General features: G+C 56.2%; 2 protein-coding genes across 9 annotated transcripts in view; one reads left to right on the top strand and one right to left on the bottom strand.

Annotated features, from left to right (window-relative positions):
* PSD4 (pleckstrin and Sec7 domain containing 4) overlaps positions 1-2,631 on the top strand; it is a 31,748-nt gene extending 29,117 nt beyond the window's left edge. For all 5 annotated transcript variants that reach the window (XM_024558601.3, XM_045193833.3, XM_045193832.3 and 2 more), the window contains one exon: positions 1,065-2,631. In XM_024558601.3, the coding sequence (XP_024414369.2) occupies positions 1,065-1,322 (258 nt within the window). In that variant the 3' untranslated portion in view covers positions 1,323-2,631. The remainder of the gene's footprint in view (positions 1-1,064) is intronic.
* A 6,868-nt stretch (positions 2,632-9,499) lies between these two features.
* The window catches only part of PAX8 (paired box 8), a 56,618-nt gene continuing 46,023 nt past the window's right edge, over positions 9,500-20,094 (bottom strand). For all 4 annotated transcript variants that reach the window (XM_045193888.2, XM_024558521.3, XM_045193887.2 and 1 more), the window contains 2 exons: positions 15,717-15,803; positions 9,500-14,333 (listed from right to left, as the gene is read on the bottom strand). In XM_045193888.2, the coding sequence (XP_045049823.1) occupies positions 14,257-14,333; positions 15,717-15,803 (164 nt within the window). In that variant the 3' untranslated portion in view covers positions 9,500-14,256. The remainder of the gene's footprint in view (positions 14,334-15,716; positions 15,804-20,094) is intronic.

Below are 20,094 nucleotides of genomic sequence, written 5' to 3' on the forward strand. Positions count from 1 at the left end.
CGCGGTAGGGACTATGATCCTCATTTTATAGATGAGGGAACTGAGGCATGGATAGATCAAATAACTTGTCCAAACCCGATAAATTTACATTCTACTGAAGTCATTTAGGGTATTAACTAAGGAATGACCTTTATTAGTTCTAGGATCAGTTCGAACTGTTTTAACCCCCAACCCCCTACCCAATTTCTGCCTTGGCCTGATGTCGGTGCACATTCTAGGACATAAGCAGCAAGGACAGGCGAGGGGCAGTGTGACAACAGAGGGCTCAGAGGTGATCCAAAGGCAGACACCAGAGAAGCTAGCATCAGTGTCTCCTGCTGGCTGTACCACTGGGCCCCTATGCTATTCTCTCCTGGCCTGGTTGTCCCTCCAGCTTGTTGCATCCATGGCTGTGAGCACACCACCTCCAAGAGGCCCCAGGGGTGGCCATCAGGACCCAGGTCTCCCTGCAGAATTCCAGCCGCCCTGCACCACTGACCAGCAGGATGTTCAGCACCCGAGGCCTCCTACCCTCTGTATAAGCAGGGTCAGCGGTGTGTGCCCCACCTAACCTCCCAGGCTGGGGTGATGACCTTGTGCGAAGGGGAGTAGGAAAGCACTGAGCAAACTGGGAACCATATCTGGAGGTTCTAGTGACAGAGGCCTTAGGAGTGTTGAGCAGATGAGAGCCATTGGCACCACAGTCTCCAAATGCCTAAGTTAAAATGCTGTTTGGACTCAGCAAGAGTTCAGTGCAGACGTGGGCTGTTTGCGTGCAGCGCTGTGCAGATCTCAGGCCTGCCCGGTGGGTCACAGATCTTCCAGTGTCTGGGAGATGTCAGTTACTGCACCGCATGGTATTGGCTGTTAGAAGAGGCTTGGCTCATCGGCGTTACTGTAACACTGTCCAGGTAATACTGGTTGCAGGTACAACGCAGATGCTAGCTGTCGATCCAGTCCTCTTTCTGCAGAAGTTTTTGTCACCATAGCATTACGCATATGTGAACTGTCTGTCCCTCATGGCTCCAGCCTCCTCCCGACCTGGAGGCAGGTGGTGCTAAGGTGGGGGTACTTGTGTGTTGCAGAAAACCCGCTATGAGATGTACATGCAGCTGCTGGTGACCCGATTGCACTGCCCCTCAGATGACCTGGACCTGTGGGAGGAGCAGCTGGGGAGGGAAGCTGGAGACGCACAGGAGCCCAAGCCCAGCCTGAAGAAGTCCCACTCAAGCCCCTCTCTGCACCAGGATGAGGCCCCCACCACGGCCAAGGTGAAGCGCAACATCTCAGAGCGAAGAACCTACCGGAAGATTATCCCCAAGCGGAACCGCCATCAGCTGTGAAGCAGTGTCCCCTCACAGACTTTGGCCCCTGCTCTGGGGTGGACCTGCGGTGAAACCCTGTGGGGAGCCTCTGTTAGTGGCCCCATGACAGGGGTGAGGCCACTCCCTTCCCTGCTGGAGGACAGCCTACTCCCTCTCTGAGCTTTGCCAGTACTGCTCTGCCCGCCCCCCTGTGGCAGGTCCTTCACTGCCCCAGTCCCTGGCCCTCCTGAGGGAGGATGGAAGCCAAAGATTTGGCTCCACCCCCAGAGTTTGTCCCATGTTAATCTCCACTCCTCCAAACTCCAGAGTGGCTGTGCTTCCTGAGCCTGGGGGCATCTCAGCACTTGTTTGAGAAGCAGAGCATGGTGGACGCTGAGCTTCCTGGGGAGTCTGGGGCAGCAGAGGCCTCTGGGCAGTTATGTCCTGGGGGTGGTCTTGCTCTGGGAATCAGGTGACCTACTGGGAGAGGCCCTGGAAGACCCCAACCAGTCTCCTGTGACTGAGGGAGCAGGGTCACGCTGGCCCTGCCCTGGGAGGGGACAGCGTTTAAGCAGGCAGGCAGGCCTCAGGGCCCAGGGAGGCTGACTGACACTGTGGCCTGCACCTTTGTGTCCCCTTCCCTAAAGTGGGCCCTGCGCCAGGGCAATGGAGAGCGTCCCGCCTCCCGTGCCCAAATGCCAATCAACAGAGCAGGGCCAATGGCCCAAAACTGGTGGGGGCTCTAGGGGAGCCATGGACAAGGGGCCTTTGTGTCCCCAGGGCCAAGAAAGAGGTTCAGCCCCCTGAGGAGGCTGAGGGTAAGAGGTGGTGACCCACCCCCTTGGGGCTCTCTTGGAAGGAGCTGCCCTGAGGAGAGTTTGAGGACCAGACCCCCTCCCACACACCCAATCCCTTAAAGCTTCATTCCCCAGGGCCACCACACCCCCTCTGCATCCCTGCCATCCCTGAGAAGTCCCCTTGAGCTGCCCTCTGGCTGCTCCCAGCTGAGCCTGTTCTCGGGGGTGGGCAGGGGTTCCGGACACTCAGGGACCTGAGGCTGTGCCTGTGGGAAGGAGGCTGGGCTGGAGTAGCAGCCACCATTGTCTCTGTTCAGCCAAGTGTGCCCACAGGCTGCCGCCAAGAGGGGCCTCTCTGCTGCCTGCCTGCCGCCTGCTGGCTGGCACGCTGCCTCTCCAGCCTCCCTGCGTGGCCTCCTCCTGCTTGTAACCAGCCCTGGGGCCTGCATCTCTCCCAAGTGGGGCTGGCCCTTGGTGGTCAGAGGTGTCCGACCAGGGCCTGGGGCTGAGCCATGCACCCAATGGGTGTGCAATAAATACAGGTCACTGAAGACAGGTGTGCATGAGTGTATGAGGAAGGGAGGGCTGGGTAGCTGGGGCCACCTGGAGTTTGTCTGGCTGGATCCCCTCTGCCCTTCAGGCATGTGAATGTCTGTGAGTGTATATGTGTGTGTGTACATGCATGCCTGTGCCTGTGTGTAGAGCGCTGTGTGTTTGTGTGCAACGGTCGCACATTTGCTATCACACTGGAGGAGGCCTCGCCCACTCACTTGTTCATTCATTCATTTCCCAAGTAATACTGACCAATTCATGGGCCAGTGCTAAGGAACTTAAAAATGATTGAATGTGTCCCTGACTTTCCCAGAAGTGACAATTCTGCCCTCCGGTTCCCAGCTGGTGGCATAGAAACAATCATCTTGCTGTGAAGGTGAGCTGAAGACACCTTGCTGCCTGTGCCCAGGGGCTCGGGTGCAGTAGGCTTAGTTCCAGGGTGCAGACGTGCCCTCCCACAGCCCCTGGGCAACTCTGATGTGCGGTGCAGGTAACCGCACAGCACAGCTCAATCGTTTGGTGCTACTGAGGCAGAGGCCAGGTGTTGGGTGGGCATGACTTGACCCAGGACTGATACTTAAGGTAGATGGCCTCGGATGAGTTATCTGGCCTCACTGAACATATATCCTTATTTCTAAAACCAGCGTAAAAGGCAGAGGTTTGTAACTGCATGTGTGCACTCATGTAACTGCATGTGTGCACGCGTGTAACGCTTGATGCTGCTTTGCTCATACAGAACCGGCACTTCCCTTTCACCTCGGTACGGGAGGCCTGCAGAGCCAGGGGATGGTGCCCAGGCCCTGGGCTAGTGCTGCCAGGGGGGTGGAGACGGGGTGTTGGGCTGCAGTTATGGCAGGTGGCCACTGGGAGGCGGGCTTGCATCTTCCTGGCTCCTGGGCCCAGGTGTCTGCTGGAGCACCAAGATCACTGACAGCAGGAAGTCAGTCTGTCTTGCCAGAGCCAGAACCAGGAGTGGCCCAGGCCAGCCCTCCAGTATCCAGACACATCTCTACCCCGCAAAGGGCAAAGACTTCGACATCATCCTGCAGATGAGAGGGAAAAAATGTCTGGAGCCCTAGGGGGACAGCCGAGTGCTCCCCACCCAGGTGGAAAACAACAGAAGTGGAAACAACCCCAGTCCTGGGTGTGGGGCAGGTCAGACCCACAGGCCTACGTCTGACTTCTTGCCTCCCCGCTCTTCTCTCCCACGGACTGTGGGTTGGTCCATCGCTGCAGGAGGAGGGGGCGCAGGTTCTTGGAGATGAGCTCCGCCTCTGCAGGCCGGTGGCAGTAGGTCTTCAGTTCCCACCCAGGGGAGTGCAGGCTCCAGAGCCCTGAGCTGTCGTGACTCAGGCGGGAACCCTGTCTCCACATCTCCGCTACGTCTGGCTATGACCTCCTTAGTCTGTTGTTTGCCAGGCACCAGGGAAGAACAAAAGGTCACTGAGGCCTCGGCCTGCGTCCTTTCTCTGAGGGCCCAGAGTCAGATGGAGACAAGGGGGTGTGTTGGGTTGGAAGGAGCTGGGCTGGAGGGCGTGGGGAGGCAGGTTGAGGGACACACAGTGTAAGGGAGCTGAGGCCAGAACATAAGGGACCTCACCTGAAGCCAGGAGTACAGTTCTCTGACAGTAGAGGGCACGCTCAGTGCTCAGAGGAGCCTCGCTTTAAGAAGACAAGATGACCCAAGTGTGTAAGGCTCACTGGCAGAGTCCGCACACAGCCCGGAGATGCCCTGTGCTATTAGTGCAGCTCATCCGGAAGTCCAAAGTCAGAAATAAAAGGGGGAAAGGAAGACAGCAGCCTGGAACCTTGTGACGACGTGACAGCCCCACACCTGCCCCTCCTCCCTTGTTCCCCAACCCAGTGTGCTCCCACGTACTTGGTACTTACAGGTTTCCTGAATGCCCTGCTCTCCCCGCCACACCTCTGCCAACACTTCTGCCTCCAGCTCTTCTGGGTGCCTGTGTCCCTCACCAGTAACTGTGGCTCACACCTTTACCTGTCCCTTCCTCTTCCCCTCTCCGGAGGCGGCAGTCTCTCCACAGTCCTCAGACTGACCCCTCCTCTGAGCCCTCACACAGCCCACCCGCTTCTCTGCCTACCGTGAACCTGTCTCCCTCCGGGGTCCTTAGCTAGGTCCTTGGACCTAATCTTTACCCCTTCGTTATCTCACCTTGCAAACACCTTCAAGCATCACCATCATGAAGAAAAAGATGGTCTTTGTAGCTGCTTCTCTCCCTCATCTGGCTCCTGGGTCCCATTCACCCCTTACAAATTGGCTTCCACCCCACCCCTCCCTAAAACGCCACCTCTCGGGTGGTAGCCGAGAGGGGCCACTGATGGCCCTCTACCATCAAATCCAGTGTCTTCTCAACATTCATCCTCCTCCCCTCTCGGGGACCTCTGGCCTGTTGGCCACATGGCCTGTCTGACCTACAGGCCTTGGAGTCAACTGCCTGGGAGCAAGTCCAGCTGTCCCTTATGTCAGCCCAGGGGCCAGTGCCTTAGCCTCCTCTGCTCCCCTCTGCTTCCCTATAAAAGGGGATAATAACACTACTTACCTCACGCAGCCCTTGGGGATTAAGTGAAGTTATGCACGTAAACACCTGAGAACAATGCCTGGCCCAGAAGGAAATCAGGGTGGGTTAGCTATTAGTACACAGCCTCACTGGCCTCACGCACCCGCCCCTCCTCTGGGCTCGGGCTCGGACTCGGGCTCTGCCCTCAGACCTGTGAGTCCGGATCGGGGCTGGGCCTCTGCACACGGCTCTGCCTGCCTGGGTGCTGAAAGTCACAAAACTCAGTTGGGCTTCAGCGAGAAAGGACAGATTGGCTCTAATAACTAGAAGGTCTGCATCCAGGCCAGGTGAGGCCTACTCCGGGGCTCCCTGGGCTCCACCTTCCAGGCTTAGCAGGCAGGAATGGCCCCCTGGTGGTACCAAGACGGCCCAGACCCAGGACCCCCTCCTCTGGGTGCAAGTCCAGCCCACAGAGAACATCTGCGCCTTGGAGAGTGCAAACTAAAGTCCAGGAGGAGCGTTTCTTTGAACGACGTGCCCTGGGCCACGGCCCATTTCCGAATCAGTCACTAGGGTCAGGAACTTCAGGTGATCAGAACCCATTTTCCGAGATGGGTGGAGGGTGGAGTCCCCCCCCCCAAAGGATAGGGACTGGGACTTGCTGTGGAGAAATTCCAGGTCCTCCCAGGAGTGGGAAGAGAAGCCCACTGACATCTGATGCCAGCTCCCGCAGGAAGCCTTGCTTGAGCCCTCCTCCCCAGTCACTCTCCATCACACCGAGTCTGTAACTCTCTACACCCTTCCTCGCCCCTCCAACCTTTCCCCTCTCTGCTCCCAGGAGAACACAGCCTCCTGAGGGTGGGAACCCGGCAGTCGGGCATCTGCTGTGTCCCCAGGCCCCCGCTGTGGGCGTGCCACCTCGGGTGGAAAACCCTGGGCCTCAAGCTCCGACTTCCCTTGGCTCTAGCACTCCACGCGCTATTGTACTTGCATGTTTGGGTTCTGCCTTTCTTCCTCGCTCCTCCCACCCCTGAACTCGGCCTTTCCACAGGGGCTGCTGTCCGCAGGGCCTCGGGGAACTTCTGGGAACGGTCCTTGTCTAAGCCGTCTGCCCCATCTCTGCTCCGAACTTCAGACCTGCAGTGCTAACTGCCTGCAGGACATGGACGAGGTCACTGTCTCTGCAGATGCTACTTACGCCCGAGTCTGAACTAAGCGCCTTCTCCTCCTGACTCCCTGTTTGCAGCGATGGTTCTGTGACCACCGTTTGCCCACTGCTTTGGAAGACAGCCCTCCAGGGTGGTAGGAGGCTGGAGCCAGCGAGGCCTCCACCTCACCTCTGGTGTCGGGTAGAAGCTTCTATTCTTTGATCTCTTTGTCCCTCCCTATCTGGTGTGACAGGGACAGGGTTGGGAGGAACATGCGCAGAGAAGCAATGATTCCTTTGTCCAGCAAATGAATCAGGTAAGTGACCGGGCAGCCCTTCGACCTGGCCCCCGAGAGACTCGGGCCCAGGTACAGCCAGCCCCCGAGGCCGCTCAAGCCCACCAGACCCCTCGCTGCATTTCTCAGTCATATTTTACTAGTTTACTATGTGCATTTCCTGTGAGCTGTCTCAGGCTCTCTCTGGAGCAAGGTGGGGAATACATTAATATTTAAAATAAGATAAACAAAATGTCGGTGTGTGTGTGTCTTAGGCTGGAAATTCCTTAAGGGCAAGGACCATGTCTGTTTATATAGCACCTGGCACAGTGTCAAACTGGAGCTTAACAAATGAATTCTGATGAAGATGAGAAAGAAGCTGCCTGCACTAAGACACAGAGCTCTAGACATCTCCACCAACTAAGCGTCCTCCAAACCCCCTTAGCAAGGGGCACCCTTAGTCCTGCCAACCCAAATCGTCACCCCATTCCTGATTACCCGGGCTTCTTTCTGTCATCCCTGCCTGTCCACAACCCCCATAACCATCCTTGTCCTCGCCCACGCTCTGCTCTCGGAGACGCGCCCCTTCCTCTCTAAGACACAGCCACAGCCACCCTCTCTCAGGGCTTCACCCCGCCCACCTTCCTTCCGCTGCCCAGCCCTGCGGGCGCATCCAGGGCCTGGCGCTATCTCTTGGTACCAGGAGATGCCAGCAGCTGAGCCACTGGAGGTGCTGTCCCCAAGCATGCCTTGGCCCTGTGGGGGCCTCCAGCCAGGCGGGGACCTGGCAGAGGGAGGGAGAGTATAAGCGGCTTCAAAACTCCAGATGCAGCAGTTAAAAAGAGGACAGAGGCAATGATCCTTCAAATTGCCACATCTGTATAATCTGCCTTTTATTTTCTGCTTCATGAAGTTTTATTTCCTATTATTTATTCACCTCCCCGCCCTCCCCTCCCCCACCTCAGCTCCTCCTTAGCAGGAGACATGCCCAGATGGGTCCTGAGCCTCTGCTGGGTCTGGGCCACCCCCAGCTCCCACCCTGGGCTGGCCACCACAGGAGGGGCACCTGCTGCCACCACAGTGTCGCAGTCCTCAGGCCCTCCCTCCAGCCTCCAAGTAGAGTTGGAGAAAATGCAGATGGAGGAAGGGACCAGGGAGGTGAGGCCTGTCCCCAAGGCCTGTACCACTGTCACCACCCTTGAGCTGGAGGTTATGGGGAGGAAGAGCCAAGACCTAGAACTCACAGCCAGTTGAGTTTCCACCTCCATACACCTGTCTCCCCTCCTGGGCCTCTGTCCCACCCTGTCTATCCAGGACCCTCATCCTCTCTTCCGTTCAGCCTCTTGGACCTGTGGTCACATGGCTGGGCTGGTCCCAGCCTCATGAGGAGGGTACTGTGGTGGGTAGAAGGGGACCAGCCAAGATCATGTAGGGAGAGGAAGCTCCTGCTCTGTTTTAAGGCCCTTGGAAGCTACCCCTTTCCCTGCACACTGTGTGAGAAAGGCCCAAGCCCTCCAGTGCAGGCCCCCGTCTGGGTGCCCAGGTTGGCGCCAGGCCAAGCTGGTGGCCGCAGTGGGGGCAGCAGGTATTTGGGAAAGGACATGTACTTCTTGCCTACCACCCTCCCTGAGACACAGAAACACAGGCGGAGGCCCTTTCCCAAGAAGACTTTAGGCCCGAGGATTAGAGTCTGTGGTCGGTTCCTGGTGGCTGCTCCTTGGAGAAGCTAAGAATGGCAGAGGAAGGCCCAGGGCCTAAGGGGTTTTGCAAATACCTCCTGGCCCCTGACAGTACTTTCTGTCACATCTCTCATGCCTGTCATCGCTGTCCCACCTTGCTCTGCAAGTGACTTTCATGAAAGTCTCATTTCTAAGCTCCAAGGGCTTTTTGTTTTGTCTTTGGTTTATTGTGTTTTTTGGGGGGATATAATAATCCAACTGGATTCATCTTGTTTTCTTCAGGCTGCCTAACACAGGGTCTGGCACATAGTAGGCGGTTTGTGAGAGACTTCCGAATGAATGAGTGTGACTTTCTCGAGCCGGCCTGTACTAACTGTGGCCAGTGGGCTCTGGTGTCTGCCCCAGGCTGGAAGGCTTTCAACGCCTGGCTGTAACTCAGCCAGCTGACACAGCACCCTAAGACCCTCACCCCCACCCCAAACAGAGACAGGATTCCGAATGTGAGAACATGGTTTTGCCTGTGGTTTAGCGGAAAATTACCTGGGGAATTTGGGGAAAGGAAGGCTTCATACCTGAACCAGTCAGACGAGGCTGCACTGCCTTCCACTGACCCAGGTGACTGTGCAGTCACAGTGTCCGGGCCACACGTCACCCTGGCCTAAGCCTCGCATTTCACAGCTGAGGAAACTCAGGACCCCAGGAGGCACCAGTGGGGGGGTGCCAGGTCCAGGCCCGGGCTCTTGGGGGGGGGGGCTGGGAACAGAGATGAGGGCCTTATCACAGGGGCTGGGTACGATGATTGTAACTAACAGGCTCCAAGGACCCTCATGGCTCAGTCCCTGGAATGGCCAATGGAGCAGCCCCTGCCCCCCACCTGGTTTTGCCAGGAGTTGTCCCTTCCTTCTACCCCGTCTCTTTCCCTTTGGTGGGAGCTGAGTTTCCGTTCAGACCGCGCTCATCCTTTGCGGACACTTTCTGATCTGCTGCGGTGAGGTCCCTGGGGATCAGGTGGGTAGATTGGGCCTCTCATCTCTCCAGTGGGTAGTTGTGGGGGGGCCCGTGTGACCTGCAGCTAGGGCCTCCCCTCTGGTGCCCAGGAGGCAGAGGCAGATATGAAAAGGCAGCTGGAGGATAGTGGAAAGCTGAGGTGGCGTGAAGGTGAGCTCCCAGTCCAGGCTCCTAGCAAGGTCTTTGTTGTCAGTTAAGCTTGCTACCTATGACACCACCCCCCAAAAAGCAAACAAACATAAAGCAAACAAACATTTATTTGTAAATACATACATCTCTCCTCCAAGCTGGCTCCTGGGTTTAGGGTGGCCTGTGTCTAACTGGTGTGTGGGCCTGCGCTCTCTGACACGGGAAGTGGCTTGGCTGGGGAGGAGTTGGGGGCAGTGGGTGTCTTGGGCATGCGGGGGGAGGTGCGGAGTTGGCTCCATGCTGCTGCTGGTTTGATTTATCCCTAATGAGTTCTCAGCACATGGCTGCTCCCAGCGCACTCCAGGGGCCAGCGCAGCTTCCCGCGGCCCAGCCCGCAGACTCCGCAGCAGCCGCTGCTCACTCAGAAAAGAGCCAATTTCCACGCTGCACAGTCCGCTTCACTCGCGGGAAATCACATTTCCCTGGGAGAGCTGCAGGCAGCGCCTCACTCCCCAGTCTGGCTGGCTGCCACGGGCACAGATGGAAGAGCTGGGCCACCTCCCTCCCCCACCCAGCTCCCCACTTCCCACCCCCAGGAGACCTGAGCCCCTGCCCCAAATCTCCAGCAAGCCTCTCCTCAGCTGGGACCTGGCCTCAGCCAGGACCTGGCCTCTGCTGCCCGGGAAGAGGAGGAAAAGACTGCTGTCCACAGAGGATGCTGACCGGAGACACCAGCCTTGCCTGCCTCCCCCAGCTTCTTCTTCCAAGGAGCAGGGCACCAGCTCTGGTTGAGGGGCTGAGAGACTGGAGGGCCCTGATGGTAGTGTGTGCATGTGTGAGGGGAGGGGGGGTCTCTGCAACCAGGAGGTAATGGCCCCCAGTGCGGTGTCCCCAGCCCCCCAAGGACCCAGAGGAAGAGAAGAAGGCAATGAGAAGAAGAAGCCAAAGAGAGGGGGTGGAGAGGGCGTCTCCTGATCCTGTTCAGGGCCTCTGAGCTCTTCCCACACCCTGGAGATGCAAAGGTCTCTTAAACGGTGGCGAAAGGAATGATTGCTTTTGAACACAGCAGAAGAGGGGCTGGAATAGGGAGCTAAGAGAGGAAAAAGGAGAGAGAAGGAGGTGAGGGAGAGGCAGTCAGCCACCTTCATGGGATGGGGGACACTTGCTTTCACCAGAATGACAGCCGTGACACCTATGAGAAGGTGACACAGCCTGGGGCACAGGCACATCTGAGATCTTTCAGGTGGATGTGCCCTGTGGCCCTGAAGGCTGGAGGGCAGAGACTTGAGGCCAAGGATGGAGTGGAAACGGGGTCAGCCTGGCTTTCCTCCTCCACCTGAAGGCTGGCTTCTGGGCTACTCTAGACACCCAGGACTACTCTGCCTGCTGGGAGCCAGAAACTGCCCAGCCCCCACCCCCAGCCCCACGCTGCTCCCCAAACCAAAAGGGCCTGAGGCCTCTGCAGAAGCCTGGCCACATCCAGAGGTGGCCTTACAGGCCTTAGATGAGGGTGCAGATTCAACTATGGTTCAAACTCCTCTGAATGACCTTGAAAAGATCATCTCTTGTTCTCAGTTTCCCCAAGTGCACAATGGGGCTAGTGCCCTGAATTAGAGAGGAAAATGGATGGATATGAACAAGTTTTACAAACGGAAAGACACTACGGCTAAGTGAAGGGTTGTCATCATTTCTGAGGGTGAGGGAAGACAGAATGGGAGCAGTTAAGTGGGGGGTGTCGGTGAAAGAGGGCCAGGAAGGAGCCCCCAAGCCACTGGGGGTCAGCTCCCTCTTCCTGCACCCACTCCAGGACAAGGACACCAGGACAGCGTAAGGAAGACGCAGGTGGATGTGTGGGAAAGGCGTGTGAGGGGAGGAAGCAGGAGAGGGGAGCCCTCAGCAGGCTTCCCTGCCTGAGGGCCACCGAACTAACTCCCCTGCCTGAGGTTGTGCGACCATGACCATCAAGTGTGTCCCTGGCAAGGAGGGGCAGGAGATTCTTGTTCTCTAGTAACAACGTACAGCAGGAAGATTGGAGAAGCTAAGGGAGGGTTGGACTCAGCCCAGGGGCTGGCCTGCCTTGGAGGCGGGGCTCCCAGCTGCCCCGCCCCAGCCTACAGCGCAGAGGGTCTCAGCAGCTCCAGCCCACCTTGGAAAGATGGTCTCTGTCTCACCTGGTGGGCCCAGGTAGGGTTCGAACTGCTCTGTCTCCCCCTGTACAGGCACTTCCTGGCCCACATGGGGTCTCTGCGGGCTCCAGGGCAGCTAGCCCCCTTCCCATGAAGCTGCCTTGAGGCTTCCCACCCTTCCGCACAGCCCAGAGAAAGTGGCTTCCCGCCAAGGCACTGCAGCCCCCTCCGTCCCCCTCCTTCTCCTCACACCCTTCTCTGCTGTGACCGCATGTGCTACCTCAGCTTGTCCCATCAGCACCTCGAGTCCTCTCTCTCCCCCAACACACAGATGATGGTGTTTCCTGAGTCGCAGAAGGGCCCCACGGTTTGACAGTGGACACTGCCCTCAGTCCCACCGCACACTCACCCACACTGTCTGAGTGGTGTCCTGGGTGCACAGGCCACCTCAGGGAGCCAGTCTCCTGCAGCACAAGCATAGCCCAAGTCCCTGTGTCACTGGGGTGGGTGGGGGACAGGTCCAGCCAGGTGCACCAGTGTTCTGAGGCTCGGCAGGCTGCCTGGGCACCATGTGTGTCCCAGTGATTCTTGAATAGGGGTTCACTGTGGCCCCAGAACCAGGTGGCAGCTGTCTTGGGACCTCAGGAACCCAGAGTTCAGGATCACGAGGAGTCTCAGGTATACAGGGCTCGGTCCCACCTCCAGGCTTATAGCCAAAGGGAAACCCTGATATTGAAGGACAAATGTCATCTCAGATCCCCTGGGAAGAGACAGGGACCGGTTTCGTCCTTGGGAGCATCCCCTGACCCGTGGCTCCGTGCCGCCCTCCTCGAGGGTCCTCAGCCTCTCCTGTTTCTCAGGCTCTGCCCTCCCCACCTCAGAGTCCCTGGATGCTGGCTGTTGGGAGTGAGGAATGCTCTCCTGTCTGACTCAACCCCAATTGCTATGTTCCCAGATGTTGAATGCGCCACACAATCCTGCTTGTTCCAGAGTCCCCCACAGAGAGGGTCCACGTGGGCAGCAGGGAGCCCCTGGGGCCAAGCACTGTGTTGGGGGCAGAGCTACCATGCCACCATGGTATGTGCCCCCTAGTTCTCCAACATTTATTAGAAAGGGGGTGTCCCTGCAGGCTCCCTCCCTACTTCTTGGCGTTGTCACCCCGTGCCTCTCCAAGGCTCCCCTGCATCTAAGACTCTCTGGCAGCCATACAGGACTGAACCTACCACCTGCCCCTTGGATTTTTTCTGAGTGTCAGTTTCTCCACATGTAATGTGTGGCTAATTCTAGCTTCACCGATAAGAGGCCTCCACCCTGAGCCTGGCACAGCAGCCCAGTCAACATCTTCCCACTTCTGTCCTTCACACCACCAGGCTACAGGGCGGCTTCTGTGAACAGCCGCTTTCGGCGTGGTCGCCTGCCTCCCCACCAGCTCTCTGGTTTCTCTTAATGACAGCAGCCACTTATGGGGCATCTACGACTGGCCCAGGACTATGCCGTGTGCTCACTTTACTCAGAGCTGGAGCGGTCAAAGTGTGGGACAGGTGGTGTGCCCCACGTTAAACATGTTCACGAAACATGTATTCGCCCGGCAGAGGGAGAATACTACGTCAGGCTCCTGGGTATTAGATGGCCATTTGCACTCCTGGCCCCCAAGTGAGCTCACTATCCACTGAACCTGAGGTCTCTGGACAAAGCCGAGTCCTGGTGCCTCCTCCCCAGTCAACCCTGGAGCCTGAAATGGAGTAATGCTTTATTGAGTCGAGTGGCAACGGTGGTGGTCGTTAAAAAAGAAAAAAGCATTGGGGAAAGAAGCCCAACACGGCAGGGAGACAACTCACTGAGAGGCCACAGTCTGGGTGGACAGAAGGAAGCTGGACCCACGCAGAGCTGCATTTACAGTATTTACAGTCAGGCCTTGGGGCAGGAGCTGCAGGTGCAGAGGGAACCTGCATCACTGGCTCGGGAGGCAGCAGGCCTCCTCCGGTGCGAGGGGCTTAGGCCAGGTCCCCAGCAGCTCTGCCTGCTCTGAGTGGGGCCCTTTGGAAAGTCTGTGTCCAGCTGTGAGAGGCGGCTCTCTGGGATGAGCTGCAGGAGGAGAAGCTGGGTGCGCTGGTACATCACAGCAGCGGGCAGAGGGAAGGCCCCTTGACCGCCAGGTGGAGCTTCTGGGTGACTGGACCCAGCCCTCAGCCTGCAGCCAAGAGGGAGTTGCAGGAGGAGCAGAGCAGGCTGGGTTAGGGGGTGGACAGCAGGAGCCTCAACTCTGAGGTGGCTCAGTGGAGTGACCCTGAGGGTGACTGGGGGACAGCCTTTGCACAGGCTGTGACTTGTGGGCTGGACAGAAGTGCTAACAACCCAGGAACACTAGAGCGTGTTGATGGTAGAGCCACAGAGGCACCCTGGGCCACCAAGCCCACTGTGGCCCCGTCTGCCATCCCTCTCAAGCGCTCTGCCGCTCCCTCTTCTCTCCACATTTCTCCAGTTCTGTGTCTTTCAGGATGGGAGGTCTCTCCCTGGGACTCCTGCACTCACTGAGGAACCTTTGAGGACAGTCTGGCATTCTCCAAAGTCGTCCTGTCTTTCATGGTTCATTAAGTCAACCACACAGGGAGTGTGACCCTCGAGGCTGGACTTGTGGTTATTTTCACGTAATAAATAAAGATTCCTTTCTGTGACTCTCTGGGGGCTGTCCCAGACCTGGTCCTCCTGCTGATCCGTCGCTCCCACTGTCCCCATGGCGACTACAGGTGGTCAAAGGCCGTGGCGGTGGTGGGCGGTGCGCTTGGCCTTGATGTGGAACTGTAATAATATGGGGAACCTGGACACGTCAAAAAAAAATAATAACAACACCGCCGGTCAGGAGGGGAAATTGCACCACAGCCTCCTTGGCATCTGCTAACCTTTAAGACAGCACAGGTTAATCATTTATCCCCCTCGCCTATCTGATCATCAAAGATTAACTCCTCTCAGCTTGTTTCCTCCTTCTCTGACCTCACCTTTGAGTTTCTGGCCAGAATGAGGAGGTGGCTTCTTGTCCCTCCCCCTATGATTCCTGTGACCTTCAACGTCCTTGTTTCAGAGAGACGGCAACAGAGAGCAGTTACACCTGGAACCCCGAGAACCACGCACACAGGGAGACCATAGGGGTTTCCCCTGTTTTGCCCAAACTGTGAGGTCACAGAAACTTCCTCCCCCAAACCAGATAGACTGGAATCCTGACTGGTCAATGGGGGCTGTGCACTGACAGCCTCCATGGGGGAGGCTTTGCAGGGAGGTGGCTCAGCCCCCTGCCCCCCCTGCACGTCTCTGCATCTTTAGTCTTTCTGGCTAACGGGACAGAAGGTGGCTGGAGGCAAATAGAGAGTCCTGGTCAGCCACCTTCCCACCATTTCTGGGACACCAGGAGAAGGGCGTCTTGGGGAACGGACGGTCCTGCCAGGCCTGCGATGGTGTCACAGGGCCGGCCACGCTTGCACCACTGCCTCTCTCTGGCCCAGATGGTTCAAACTCATCACTCAGGGAGACTGAGTGGGACTCCTCAAGTTCCCCACTTATGGGGCTAGGTTTTCTGAAAAGCTTCTTTACACAGCCCAGGCCCCAAGGCAAGAGGGGTGCAGAGCAGCCCGCAGGTCACTCTCTGGACCCGGATTCTGAAGGCTGCCCACATCTCAAGCCAACTTCCAGGAGTGTGGTAGAACAGAGGACTTCTGTGCAGGGTTCTGCTGCTGCCACATGAGCACTTGTGAGCCACTTAGATGGGTGATGTGGGCAACAGGACAGTCCTAGGTGCCATCAGCATGCTCCCCGGAAGGGGGCAGCAGACACTATGCACAGCGCCCACCAGTTTCTGCCCAGGCCAGGCTGGGAACCCCTGAAGGTGGGGCATCTACTCTGAGACTCCTTAATCCACTCTGGTCCTTCCAAGGCCTAAGCCCTGGATTCTACTCAAAAGAAAGATTTCATAGACATGGCCTTGGGCACTAAGAGAGAGAATGGTGCAGGGAGGTCTTCCTTCTGCCTTCTTCCCCAAACTACCTGGCTACAACCTGGCACACTGCCTTCCTGGTGGAATTATGAGTAACACCTGTCTCCCCAGGCCCTGGTCTAACCTGGGCCTCCCAGATTTGAGATGACTCTGGCCCAGCTTTGCACCCCACCCACCCTGCACAGCAGAGGGCCTGAGCAGCCCAGAGGGACTTACTAAGCAAGCTGGAGTTCGGGAAGCGCCAGGCCTCGCTGTAGGAGGAGTAGGGGGTGTGGCCATAGGCATTGCCAGAGTATTCACTTCCTGTTGGAGGCACAAGGTGAGACGTGAGGTGGAGCACGGATGTGGAGTTGGGGTGGGGAAGAAGGGTGTGCAGGACTGGCACCGGGCGAGCCCTGGGGGACAGGTGGAGCCAGGGCAGGACAGTGGGAGCTCAGAAGGCCCTTCCCTTGGGGGGCCATCAGCCAGCATCATTTTGAGCAGGCTCCTTTCCACCAGATACTGGACCCCTGCCCTGACAACCTTGTCCCTCAGGAACCGCAGGAGGCAGATGTTCTTATTATGCCCATTTCCAGGTGAAGAACTACGGCCTACGGATTCGCATGTGCTCACACAGCAGGAGGGTTTGGTGGAGTTTGGGAGCTGTGACTCTAGGGGCCGGGTTCAAACCACTTCCACTGCTGCCCGGATCTTCCGTGCAGGGGCTCCGGGAGGGGTCGGTGGGCAGGGGGGGGGGGGGTGGGCGGGGGGGGGGCGGGGGGGGGGGCAAAGGGAGTTCCGCTGACAAGTCAGGCAGAGTGCAGAAACGGCTTACCCTCCCAGGTACATTCGTTAGGGAGGGGTGTCTGTGTGTGTGTTGGGGGGTGATGTTGAAAATTAGGGAAGGAGAGGCAGGAGAGGCCCTGGAGGCACCAGCCTCTGGGGAAATCTGTCCTGGGAGCTGCTCTGAGGGTCTTGTCGTCCCATTCCAATTCTGCCACTTTAAGCAAACTCAGTGCATGAATTTACGCAAAATAATCAGATCAGGTCTTTCTTGAGTGCATTCTTGGCTTTACAAAAGGATTATTTACCAAAGAAATTACTTAAAAATGCCCTTGAATAACCACAAAGGCAAGTGGACACACCCGTTGGTATTTCCGCACACGCCATGCCCCTTATGCCCACGGCCCTGCTGTGGAGCACTGCCCATTCACAGAGAAGGTCGGAGCGGGCACCGTGAAGTGGTTGCTCAGACCACACCTCGGTAAGGGGCAGAGCAGAACTTGACCGCTGGGCTCTCTGCTCTGAACTTCAGGCAATCCCTTTCTGCAGTTAGAATTCCCACGACAAAGCCGGGTTCCTGCCAACCCTGAGATCCCATCAGTGTCCACACTGTCTTTCTGAAACTCATTGCTGTTGGGAGCTGAGTACCTCAGTGGCTCCCGGCATCCTTCCTTCCCAGACTCTGAAAGGGAGGCTTGAAACTGCTGAGCCTCAGGTCAAATCTGCGCCCCCCACCACTTCCTGGCTGTGTCACTTTGGGCAAGAAACGTAACTTCTGCGAACCTTGCTCTCCTCATCTGTAAAATGGGGCAAGTTGTCCTTATCTCCTGGTGTTTCCGTGAGGATTGAGTTAGATAATGTATATTAAATGCTTAGTACCATCTTCGGTGTGCAAGACACACTCAAGGAATGCTAGCTTTTATTCTTTCCCCATTAATTAAGCACATGCTAAAATAAAGCTCTAAAGCCCTGGTTGGGGTCTGGCCTGGCTGCTGCCCTGCCAGAGAAGGAGGAGGCACTAGTCCAGGAGGGATGGAAGCGAGGAGGAGGAAGCAGAGGGAGTTGGCTGGCCGACTGGCCTTGGGCAGTAACACAGCAAGTTACTGAGTGGGGAGACTAGGTCCAACTCAAATCAGGCTCAAAAAAAATACATGCAAAGGGGGAGAGGGAGGGAGGGAAGAAGGGAGGGAGGAAAACGCAAAGGAAAAGAGAAAGGAAGAAACTAAGAAATAATCTACTCCGACCGTTCCTTTCCCAAATGAAGAAACTGCTACCAGAGAGGGAAAGACTTTACATAGCTCAGTGCCACCTGTGCAGTGGGAGCTTGCACTAGGTCCAGCTGCAGCTCCTTCTCCAGCTCTTTTTCGCACCCTACCACGCAACGATCTGCCCCGGTTACTGCTAGTGTAGGCAGATCCCTCTGGTTTCACTGCACCCAGGGAGGAAGCCAAGTCAACACTGGCTGCATAGCAAGGGCCCCTGTGCCTCCACCCCACCCCACCCCACCCAGTGCCAACACTGCTGGCTCTGAGGGACAGGAACAGAGGAAACTGCAATGTGTCTGCCCTCTCGTTTTGTCACTTACTAATGCATTCATTCACTCACACACATATTCACCCACTGAGCTCATGGCTGCGAGGCTCTGTCTGCTTCGGTTACAAGGAAGCTGCAGTAGGGACAGGACTAGGGAGGTGATGCAGCATCCTCCCGCCACCAGACCTGTCCATGTCCCTGCACCCACAAAAGGCCAGGTATCCTCTTTGCTCTGCATCCCACCCCACTCACCGTTGGAAGGCCTTGGCCCCTACAACGGATCCCTTCTCCTTTCTGCGTCATTGGTTCTCCCTTTCTCATTCATCACTTCTGTGGGCCAGCAAACATGCTTTGTTACCTACTCTTTTAAAAATGCTCTTCCTAGCCCACATCTGTCTTCAGATCCCAGTCCTTCTCTCTGCTCCACTGTCTCTGCCTTCACCTCTGCACTCCCCTCCAATCAGGCTGACCCCTCATCTCCCCCAGCCTCTACCCGGCCATTCCAGTGGTCACTCTGCGTCCACCACCCCTTAAACTCTCGGCCGACTTTGACTCATCTACCTATCCCTCCCTCGGGGCGTGCATCCTGACCCGCTGGCCTTTCCACCTTACTCTCTTGTTTCCTTCTCTGCAAGAACTCTGAATGTTGAAGAGCCCCAGGGCTTAATGTGTGAGCACTCTGTGAATTTCCACCCACATTCTGTTTCCCATGATCCTGTCAAATCTTTGTCATTAAACAACAGCTCTGAACAATGGCTGAAATGCAGGCCCTCGTCAGGATGGTATGCTGGCTTCAGACAGATGTTGTGCCTGCTGATGTACTAAACTGGGTGCCTAGGACATGTCTCAGTCCTAACCTGGCCCAGCAGAACTCTAGATTTCCACCTGCCACACACTCTACCTCTTCCTCTGCTGGTCTCCCCCATGGGTACTTGCCACCACCATCCATGAAGTTTCCCAAGCTCCAAACCTAGGGGTCATCCTTGTTTCCTCAATGTTTGAACCCCTACAACCAATTCACCAGCAGGTATTGTTGGCTGGACCACCAGCGTTTGTCCTCAGCGCCTCTATTCTTCTCCTTCACTGCCGCCCCCAGCCCAAGGCCACTGCATCAACTACTTACACTTGCCCCTCCTGTAACTGGTCTCTGTGCTGTCTCTATCCACTGCCTACAGTCAGTTTTCAAAGGAGCCTGAGTACTCTTAAATTTGACCCAGCCACTGCCAACCTCTCATTGTAGTCTTTTCCTTGATCACTCACATGCTCTGTCTGTGTGCAACCACACTAAACTAGTTCCTGCCCTGGGGCCTTGGCCCTCAGGGTGGGGGATGGTCTGCCCCAGTTGGTCACTTGGCTGACCACTTTGAATACCTTCTCAGAGAGGCCCCCTTGGTCACCCAATCTAAAGTAGTATATCCTCTCCCTGTGGCTTTGTATCACATCATCGCATCTTGTTCTCTTTACAGCATTTGCTGCTATCTAAAATTATCTTGCCTATTCGTTCATTGACTTGCTTACTGTGCTTTTTTCTCCAGTACTAGGTCGTGAGCTCCATAAATGGAGAGACTTGTCTTGTTCACTGTTATATCCCTAACATCCTATGCCATAGATCCTCAAGCAGTATTTGTTAAGTGAAAAAGTAGTGGGTGGATGGATGGTCGAAAAAGTAGATGATAAAAGAACAGACAATGAGAAAATGGATAGATATGAAAGGATGGATGTATGAAAGAATGGATGGGTAAATGGAAGGATAAATGGATGGATGGATGGATGGATGGATGGATGGATGGATGGATGGAAGGATGAAAGGACACACAGATGGATGAATACATGGAACGATGGGTGGATGGAGGCAAAGATGGAAGAATGGAGAGAAGGATGAAAGGATGGATGAGAAAATGCCTGTACATATGAAAAATGTATCTAAAGATGAATGGAAGAAAAGATGGGTGGATGGATGGATCAAACTCTCTCTGAAGGTGTTGGTTCAGCTCCAGAACTGGGGTGAGCATCATTAACTATGTTAATGGGTCAGGGACAACAATAACAATTAGAAGGCAGAACAAGAAATCTGTGTCCTGTCCTGTTCCTGTGTTGCTGTCTTACAGCTGGTGTGTCATTATTTCTGGTGTGGCGGGAGGCAGTGTTAAAATACCTGTTTTTGAACACTCAGTCACCTAGGATGGCTATAACCCCGAGCACACCACTTTGCTTTTCTAAGCTTGTCTCCTCATCCTTATAAAACTGGGCGAATGCCAGCTTCCCAGGCTCATGGTAAGGATAAATGAGGAATAGTGAT

This window comes from Desmodus rotundus, chromosome 5 (assembly GCF_022682495.2).
Source record: "Desmodus rotundus isolate HL8 chromosome 5, HLdesRot8A.1, whole genome shotgun sequence".
NCBI classification, from domain to species: Eukaryota; Metazoa; Chordata; class Mammalia; order Chiroptera; family Phyllostomidae; genus Desmodus; species Desmodus rotundus.